Source organism: Penaeus monodon, chromosome 3 (assembly GCF_015228065.2).
Source record: "Penaeus monodon isolate SGIC_2016 chromosome 3, NSTDA_Pmon_1, whole genome shotgun sequence".
In the NCBI taxonomy this organism is placed as follows: Eukaryota; Metazoa; Arthropoda; class Malacostraca; order Decapoda; family Penaeidae; genus Penaeus; species Penaeus monodon.
This window is the reverse complement of record NC_051388.1, coordinates 20,036,175-20,046,174: the sequence shown is the minus strand read 5'-3', so window position 1 is coordinate 20,046,174 and position 10,000 is coordinate 20,036,175. Positions and strand designations below refer to the sequence as shown.

Here is a 10,000-nt window from a genome sequence, read left to right as displayed (position 1 = left end):
CATCATTAGCATTGTTATGATTATAAATATTATCACGTCATAAATTATGATCATTATTGTCTTCATTATCATTATTGCTATTGCTGTTGTTTTTATTACTATCATTATCGTTATCATTATTATCTTATTACCATTATTGTTTTGATTCTATTGTTGTAATTTTCGTTTTCTTATCATCATCATTATTGTCAGCATTATCATTATCATTTTCATTATCATAAGGGATTATTACAGTTATAATAACAACGTGGTGTTATTACTAATATCATCAAGCAATAGTTAATGACGATAATTGTGATTATGATAATGATAACACTGATAATAATAATAGTAACAATAATAATGATGATGATGATGATAGTAATAATAACAATGAAAATTATAATAACAATGATGATAATAATAATAATAATGATAATAATAATGATAATGATAATGATAGTGATAATGATAATAATTATGAACATTATTATAATTATTATAATTATTATGATAATAATAATAATAATAACAATAATAATAATGATAATAATAATAATAATAATATTATTATTATTATTATTATTATTATTATTATTATTATTATTATTATTATTATTATTATTATTATTATTATTATTATTATTATTATTATTATTTCTGTTGATAGTGACAATGATGATAATGATTGCAGTTACAATAATAATTATTGTAATTGTAATGATAATGATAATAATAATAATAATAATAATAATAATAATAATGATAATAATAATAATAATAATAATAATAATAATAATAATAATAATAATAATAACGATAATGATATAATAATATGGCTAATAATATAATAATAATAATAGAAAGGATATTAATGAGATTGAATATTTTCACAGTGCAAGGAAATACAGCTGTTGCAATATGAAATTATTCAGTTTCCTTCATATTCATTATATTTTCATATTGTTATTATTAGTAGTATCAATAATAACATGAATAACAATGACAATTAGAGTGATACGAATAAGAATAAGAACAATCATAATAATGATAATGATAATCGCGGCAGTAGCGATGATAATAAATAGAAATGATTACAATAATAATACTGATAATTACAAAAAATACTAAATAGAAGAAAATAATAATAACAGCAAATCAGCTGACACCTTCCACTCCTCCGCATTTCCACCATCTTCCACCTTAGACAAATACCTGGCACCCTTCCACCCTTCCGCATTTCCACCATCTTCCACCTTAGACAAATACCTGGCACCCTTCCACCCTTCCGCATTTCCACCATCTTCCACCTTAGACAAATACCTGGCACCCTTCCATCCTTCCGCATTTCCACCATCTTCCACCTTAGACAAATACCTGGCACCCTTCCACCCTTCCGCATTTCCACCATCTTCCACCTTAGACAAATACCTGGCACCCTTCCACCCTTCCGCATTACCACCATCTTCCACCTTAGACAAATACCTGGCACCCTTCCACCCTTCCGCATTTCCACCATCTTCCACCTTAACAATACCCTTGGCACCCTTCCATCCTTCCGCTACCACCATCTTCCACTTAGACAAATACCTGGCACCCTTCACCCTTCCGCTTTCCACCATCTTCCACCTTAGACAAATACCTGGCACCCTTCCACCCTTCCGCATTTCCACCATCTTCCACCTTAGACAAATACCTGGCACCCTTCCACCCTTCCGCATTTCCACCATCTTCCACCTTAGACAAATACCTGGCACCAGCTCCCGACCCAATTAACCCACACCCTTGCACCCTCCGCCCAACAGGCTGTGGGCTACGCGCTGACGATGCTCGCTGCCAACACCCTGGGCTGGTGGCTGGAGTGGGAGGCCGCGCAGGCACTCGAGAGCGCCAGGACTTCATCCCACGAGCTCATAGACTTCAGGGTGAACCTCGAGTGCGAGAGGGACAGGCAGGAGCAGCTTCTCCAGTCTGTGATCCCCGCTTATATCGCCGAGGAGGTGAGCTGCGAGATGCCGTTTCGTTTTTCTTCTTCGTTTTTCTTCGTTTTTTTTTTTTTTTTTTACTTTTTTTTTTAAGTTTATTGTTGTTGTTCTTATTGCTGTTCTTGTTATTCTTGTTCTCGTTCGTGCTCTTGTTCTTGTATTTGTTCTTACTATTGTTCTTGTTTTCTTTTTCTTTTTTTCTTTTTTTATTCTTGATCTTGTTCTTCTTCTTGTTCTTATTCTTGCTTTTCTTCTTGTTCTTTTTCTTATTCTTATTCTTGTTCTTACTCCTACTCTTACTCTTGTTTTTGTTCTTATTCTTAAATTCATTCTTATTCTTGGCCTTTGTTCTTGTTCTTATTTTATCGTTTTTTTTTTGGGTGGAGGTAAGATATTTTTATCGTGAAATTCTCTCTCTCTCTCTCTCTCTCTCTGTGTCTCTCTCTCTCTCTCTCTGTCTTCTCTCTGTCTCCCCTCTCCTTTTTTCTCTCTCTCTCTCTCTCTCTCTCTTCTCTCTCTCTCTCTCTCTCTCTCTCTCTCCTCTCCTCACTCTCTCTCTCCTCTCTCTCTCTCTCTCTCTCCCTCTCTCTCTCTCTCTCTTTTTCTCTCTCTCTCTCTCTCTCTCGTCTCTCTTTCTCTCTCACTCTCACTTTCTCTTTCTCTCTCTTTCTCTAGTTCTGCCTGAAAATCAAACGAGAGAGGCAGACAATATAACCCGAAAATAGACAAATAGATGAACCTCTGCACTGACGAAGGAGAGACAGACACTTTGGGGGAAAACAAAAGAAAAAACACACAAAAAAAAACTTTGCATCATTAAGATCAACTTATTATGGAAAGTTGATTCTGTGGGCTGAGAGGAAGAGAGTGTGGGAGGAAGGATTAGAGAGAGAGAGAGAGAGAGAAAGAGAAAGAGAAAGAGAAAGAAAGAGAAAGAGAGAAAAGAAAGAGAAAGAGAAAGAGAAAGAGAAAGAGAACGAGAACGAGAAAGAGAAAGAGAAAGAGAAAGACAGACAGACAGACAGACAGACAGAAAGTGAGAGAGAGAGAGAGAGTGAGAGTGAGAGTGAGAGTGAGATTGAGATTGAGATTGAGATTGAGATTGAGATTGAGATTGAGATTGAGATTGAGAGTGAGAGTGAGAGTGAGAGTGAGAGTGAGAGTGAAAGTGAAAGTGAAATTTAAAGTGAAAGTGAAAGTGAAAGTGAAAAAGAGAGAAAAAGAGAGAGGAGAGAGAGAGAGAGAGAGAGAGAGAGAGAGAGAGAGAGAGAGAGAGAGAAGAGAAGAGAAGAGAAGGCGAGAGCGAGAGCGAGGGCGAGGGCGAGGGCGAGGGATAGAGATAGAGATAGAGATAGAGATAGAGATAGAGATAGAGACAGAGACAGAGACAGAGACAGAGACAGAGACAGAGACAGAGACAGAGACAAGAGAGAGACAGAGACAGATACAGAGACAGAGAGACACAAAAAAGAAGAAAGAAGAAGAAAGAAAGAAAGAAAAAGAAAGAAGAAAGAAAAGAGAGAGAGAGAGGAGAGGAGAGAGAAGAAAGAGAGAGAGAGAGAGAGAAAAGGGAAAAAGAGGGGAGAAAAAAAGAAAAGAGAGAGAGAGAGAAGAAAAAATGAGAGAGAAAAGAAAGAAAGAGAGAGGCATGAGAGAAAGAAAGGGGAGAGGAAAAGAGAAAGATAAGTGAAGAGAGAAAGAAAAAAAGAAAAGGAGAGAAAGAAAGAGAGAGAAGGAAAGGGGAGGAAGAAAGGACAGAGAAGAGGAAAGAAAAAAAGAAACGAGAAGATTGAATAGAGAGAGAAAAAGAGAAGAAAGAGGACAGAGGGTGTAAAATAAGAGAAAAGATTCCTCCTCTCACTACTACCACAACACTCACTGTAATACGTCAATGGATACTCATTCTCTTTCTTCTTTTAATTCCCCATCTCTCTCCCTCCCCCTCTTTTCTCTCCTCCAAATCTCTCTCTTCTCAACTCCAACTCTCTCTCCTCCCCTCAATCACAATACTCTGGCTCATCTCTCTCTCTCTACCTTCTCATCCCTCCTCTCCGTCTCTCCTCCTTTCTCTCTCTCTCTCTCTCTCTCTCCCCTCTCCCCCCTCCCTCCTCTCTTTTCCTTCTTCCTACACTATCTTACATGGAAATAGCTTTCGTAAGTAAGGAGCAACAAGGTCCCATTTTCTTTCTCACTTTGCTAAGTCGTTCTATATATATGATAATCAGAACAAAATAAAAATGTTTATTCTACATCCAAGGCAAGAGAACATTATTATGTGGCCTTATGATTTTTTTTCGACTAATCGGTGTATTTCCTTCGCTTATATTTTCTGTTTTTATGTCTCTGTATCTGGCTGGTTGGCTGGCTGGCTGGCTGGCTGGCTGGCTGGCTGGCTGGCTGGCTGGCTGGCTGGCTGGCTGGCTGGCTGGCTGGCTGGCTGGCTGGCTGGCTGGCTGGTTGGTTGGCTGGCTGGCTGGCGCGCGCGCGCGCACACGCACAACACACACCAACCCCCACACACACACACACACACACACACACACACAACACACACACACACACACACACACACACACACACACACAACCCATTTTCTCTCTCCTTCTCTCTCATAATTCACTGAAACAAATGGAAACGGCTTCACTGAAAATGAATCATTGTTCGGAGCGGAGTTCGAATCCCCCGAGCTCTAAGTACCATGTCCTGTTTCCTGATGGACTTATTATGTGTCATTTATAATCAGGTAATATTACACCCTTGCCTTTGCTTCTCCTTATCCTTCTTATTCCCGTATTTGCTTAGTATTAGAATGAGAAGGAGAGAGGGAGAACGCTCGGTTGCCAGTGATTGTGAAACATTGGTGGATTTTGGTCTTGTGTCTACGAGTCTTTGCAATTGTTATTCGGGTTCGTTTTTCATTCCGTCTGTCTGTTTGTCTCTTCTCCTTTTTCTTCGTGATTATGTGACTTTATATATATTCTGGCGGGACCCGTGGGAATGAGACGAAACCAAAAATACAATGTGTGTTAGTTCTCGTCTCTTCTCTTCCTCTCTCAGCCTTCTCTCTTTCTCTTTTTCCTTCCCCTTTCCCTATTCCTCTCTTTTTTAACTTTTCTATTTCCCACTCTGCCACTCCCTCTCCCAAATCTTCCTTAGATTCACGCCTCTCCTCCTACTTTAAGTACATTTTCCCCTTCCCACTTTTCTCTTATTTCTTATCCTTCTCCCTTCCTTCGCTCTCTTATCCCCTTCTCTTCGTCTCCTATCTTCTTTTCTCTCTAAGTCCTGTCTCCCTTCCCCCTCCCTCCACCCCTTCCCCTCCCTTTCCCTTTCACTCTTTAACCCCCCCCCCCTCCGTTTCCCATCCTTTTTCTCTTTAAATCCTTTTCCTCTACATTTCCCCTTTCCTCTCTTTCTCCTTGATTCTTAATCTCCATTTCCCCTTACCCTCTCTTTCTCCTTCCTTCTCAATCTCCAGATAGTCATGGAAATAATAAATGTACATAAATCGTGTGTGTGTGTGTGTGTGTGTGTGTGTGTGTGTGTGTGTGTGTGTGTGTGTGTGTGTGTGTTTTAGTCTTATACTTTCATATCTATGCTGTCACTAATTGATAATTAACAGCACTCAATATTAACTGCGCAGTCACATGGAATCTCTGTTTTCAGGCATAATGTACCCTTATTATATCTCCTTAACGATTTCAACTCTACAATGATATGGAATATGAACTCAGGTGGGATGTAACGGTCAGAAAAAAAAATATATCGTTACCTTAACTTAAGGAACTGAACGCTCCTCACTGTAAAACTGATTGCAGTGCTAACTACCTCGCCTATATATATATATGTATATATATATATATATATATATATATATATATATATATATATATATATATATATGTCAAGTTTCGACATTAAACAAGTTTGTTGAAGTGCTTTATTTAGAGGGGTCATGTCTGTCAGAGGTCTCTCGTTTGACCTTACAGTGATTCTTACTTATATGGCTTTCACTATTCACCGATGTTAAAGGAGTAGGACACAGAAACACAGTAAATATCATGAGGCTGGGAACAGTGCCTGGCCGGTAGTGTTCTGGTGCACAAACTCATTGACTGTCAAGTCGAGGTGTTGATTCTATGGCAAAAGGACTCCTATAGCCGTGATGAAAAAAAAAATAGGTCTGTTCCTTTTCAGGAGGCCCTAGGGTCGATATTAGCTCTAGTTTAGGGCAAAATGAAAAGATAAATGTCCACGTGGCGCCTAGCAAAATGTTTCAAGGCTGCGTGCTTTGCGTCCGAATCACCATCGTGAAATATACTGAACTATATGAATATATACGTGTGTGTGTGTGCGTGTGTGAATGTGTGTGTGTGTGTGTGTGTGTGTGTGTTTGATATATTATTTTTTCATACCTACAGACATGACCTAACTACTCCATGCACTATTCTGGACACAACATGCACCTTAAACATGACCCAAGAGCCAGGCTTTTTGTTAATGAACATTTCACCCGAAATAATGTGAATTATGCGTCGTATAAACACACTGGAAAATTCTATGAATAAATATGGACATATTATGAGAGCATAATATTGCATAGTCATTTTCTCCTCTGTAATGATTGTCTGGTCTTCATTTTGAACTTTTCTTTATTTCGAGAAAATTATACTTTACATATATGCACTGATGCATATTTATATCTGCATATATGTGTTTATCTTTCTCTCTCTCTCTCTCTCTCTCTCTCTCTCTCTCTCTCTATATATATATATATATATATATATATATATATATATATATTTATATATGCATATATATATAATATATATAATATATATATATATATATATGTATATGTATATATATATGTGTGTGTGTGTGTGTGTGCGTGCGTGTGTGCGCATTTCAGCTTCAAAAACTTTTGGTTTCTTGGAAAATTTAATAATTTCAGACTAATTATGCTTTTGTCTTAATATCTACTTTTCGTTCCTCTTCCCTTTGGTTCTTTTCTTTTCATCTCTCCTCCTTCTTTTGCGTCTGCTCTTCCTCCTCCTTCTTCACATCGTTTCGTCATCGTTATCCTCTTTCTGTTATTCGTTCTGTTCACTTCCCTTCCTTCTCTTCCTTCATCGCCTTCTCCCTCACATCCTTCTCCTCATTCTCTCTTTTACCTCCACCCCTTCTTCTTCCTCTTCTTCTTCTTTGTCCTCTCATCCATCTCCTCCTCCTCCTATTCCCTCCCTATCTTCCTCCCTCTCTCCCCTCCTCCTACCCCCCCATCAATACCCTCCTCCTCCTCCTCCTTCCTCATTCTCAACTACCTCTTCATCCCTCCTCCTCCTCTTACTTCATTCATTTTCACTCCTCCTTTCCTACTCATACTCCTCCCCCTCCCTCCTATCCTCCGTTCCCTCTATCCCCTTCCTCTTCCCTTATTCACTCCCACTTTCCCTCCTCCGTCCTCCTCCCCCCTTTTTCCTCCCCCCTTGCACTTCCTCCCTTGCCTCATTCCTATCCTTGCTGCTGCTGCTGTGCTGCTGATGGCTGGCTGCGATGCTGCTGCGGCTGCCTGCTGCTGCTCATCCTCTTCCTACTCTTCATGCCCCTCCCCACCTCCAGCCTCCTCTGCTACTCCCCTCCCATCTCTCCTCCTCTTAATCTCATACTTCTTCTTCATCATCCTTCTCCTCCTCCTCCTCCCCTCCTCCTCCCTCCTCCTCCCTACCCTCTCCTCATCACTTCCTCCTCTCCCCCTACTCTTTTGCTCTTCCTCCTCCTCTTCTTCTCCTCCTCTCATCTCCTCTTCTTGTTTACCTCCTCCCTCCTCCTCCTCCTCCTCCTCCTCCTCCTCCTCCTCTTTCTCATACATTTCTCCCCTCTCTACTGATGACCGACTTTCTTTTTCTCCGTTCTATCATCTTCCTCCATCATCTTTTCCCTCCTTTCTCCCTTTCTCTCTCCCTCTCCTTCCCATCTTCTCCCTCTCTTCCTCTTTCTCCTTCCCCCTCTCCTTCTCTTCTCCTCCCTCGTCTCTCTCTCTTCATCATAATTTTTTTCCCTCTTTCTACTCATGACCGGCTTTCTTTCTCGTTCTCTTTCTCCTTCTCTCTCTCTTCCTCTATCTCCTTCTTCTCCCTCTCTTTCTCTTTTACCCCCCCTCTCCTCTCTCTCTCTCTCCTCTCTCTCTCTCGCTCTCTCCTTTTTTTTTTTTTTTTTTTTTCCTTCTCTACCTCTCTCTCTCTCTCTCTCTCTCTTTCTTCTTCGCTCTCTTTCTCTCTCTCTCTCTCTCTCTCTCTCTCTCTCTCTCTCCTCTTCTACTCCTCTCTTCTCTCTCTCTCTCTCTCTCTCTCTTCTCTCTATTCCTCTCTCTCTCTCTCTCCCTCTCTCTTTCTCATACATTTTTTCCCTCTCTCTACTGATGACCGGCTTACTGCGTCCAGCTTTTCCACACGTCCTTTGCGTTGCCTTATGAATAATTCCCGCGAGGAGTGATAGCATTAAGGGAATAAGGGAGAGGACTAAGATGTGTGTGTGGAGGGGGGGAGGGGCAAAGAGGGGGTAGAGAGAAGGGGAAAGGACTAAGAGGTGTGTGTGGGGGGGCGGGGGGAAGAGGGGCAAAGAGGGGGTATAGAGAAGGGGAGAGGACTAAGAGGAGAGGGGGAGGGGAGGGGGGAGAGAGGAGGGAAGGGGAGGGAGAGAAGGGGAGAGGAAAAGGCGGCCACAAGAGAGGAAAAGAGGGGAAGAGCGAGGAGATGGAGACGGAGAAGGGAGGGCGAGCGAAAAAGAGAGAGGTATAGCGAAAGAGGGAAAGTAAAGTGAATAGGGGAAAGTACGAAAAAGAGAAGGCTGGAGTAAGATAGATAAAAGGAGGAGGAGGGACAGAGAAGGAGAAGAGGGAAGGAATAGAAAAGGGAAAGAGAGAGGGGAGGAGTGGGAGAAAGCCACGCAGAGAGAAGGTGGAAAGGGTGGGACAGAAAAAGAAAATGAGGGAAAGAGAGAGATAGCAAAGAAAGAAAGGAGACAAAAAAGAATAGATAGAGAGAGAGAGAGAGAAGAGACAGACACAGAAGAGAGAGAGGGAGAGAGAGGGAGGATAGAGCGAGAGAGATGAGAGACGAGGAGAGAGAGAGAGGGAGACGAGAGGGACGCGGCGAGAAGGGGAGAGAGAGAGAGAGAGATGGAGAGGAGAGGGAGAGAGAGAGAGATGAGATAGAGAGAGAGAGGGAGAGGGAGTAGACGAGAGGGAGAGAGAGAGAGGGAGAGAGAGAGGGAGCAGAGACGAGAGGGGGGGAGCAGGAGAGAGACAGAGACAGAGAATACCCCAGAGAGAGAGGGAGAAGAGGGAGAGAGAGAGAGAGAGAGGTGAGAGAGAGAGAGAGAGAGGGGGGGAGAGAGAGAGGAAGCAGAGAGGGAGAGAGAGAGGGCAGAGGAGAGGGAGAGACGAGAGGGATGAGAAGAGAGGGAGAGAGGAGAGGGAGAGCCCCCAGAGAGAGAGGAGAGAGAGACGGGAGGAGAGAAAGAGAGAGAGAGGGAGAGAGAGAGGAGCGGAAAGAAGAGAGCGAGAGAGAGAGACAGAGCGAGAGGAGAGAGAGAGAGGAGAGGAGGAGAGAGAGAGAGAGAGGAGGAGAGAGAGAGAGAGAGAGGAGAGACGAGAGAGGGGGGGGGAGAGCGAAGAGAGAGAGAGAGAGAGCACGAGAGGGAGGAGCGCACACTGAGAGAGAGGCGCGGGGAGAGAGAGAGGGGGGGAGAGAGAGCAGAGACGAGAGGGAGAGAAGGAAAGAGAGAGAGAGATGATGGGCGGAGCCGAGACGAGCGAGAAGAGGAGACACGAGAGGGAGAGATAGGGCGACGGAGAGGAGAAGGGACGAGAGACGAGGGATACGGAGAGAAGGAGAGCAGAGAGATGGGCGACCGACCCAGACTGAACTAGAGAGAGCACGCCCATCGACCGATGGAGACCGAGTATGAGCAGGAGACGAGAGATGGAGATGAGACCGAGTTGACCTGACCCCCCCTGAGACGGAGAGCACGAT

The 10,000-nt window shown here is 42.5% G+C and overlaps 1 protein-coding gene across 2 annotated transcripts in view; it reads left to right on the top strand.

The window, feature by feature from the left end:
- Positions 1-10,000, top strand: part of LOC119593423 (adenylate cyclase type 2-like) — a 210,589-nt gene that overhangs the window by 27,628 nt on the left and 172,961 nt on the right. For both annotated transcript variants that reach the window (XM_037942357.1, XM_037942364.1), the window contains exon 4: positions 1,785-1,979. In XM_037942357.1, coding sequence (XP_037798285.1) covers positions 1,785-1,979 — 195 coding nt within the window. The remainder of the gene's footprint in view (positions 1-1,784; positions 1,980-10,000) is intronic.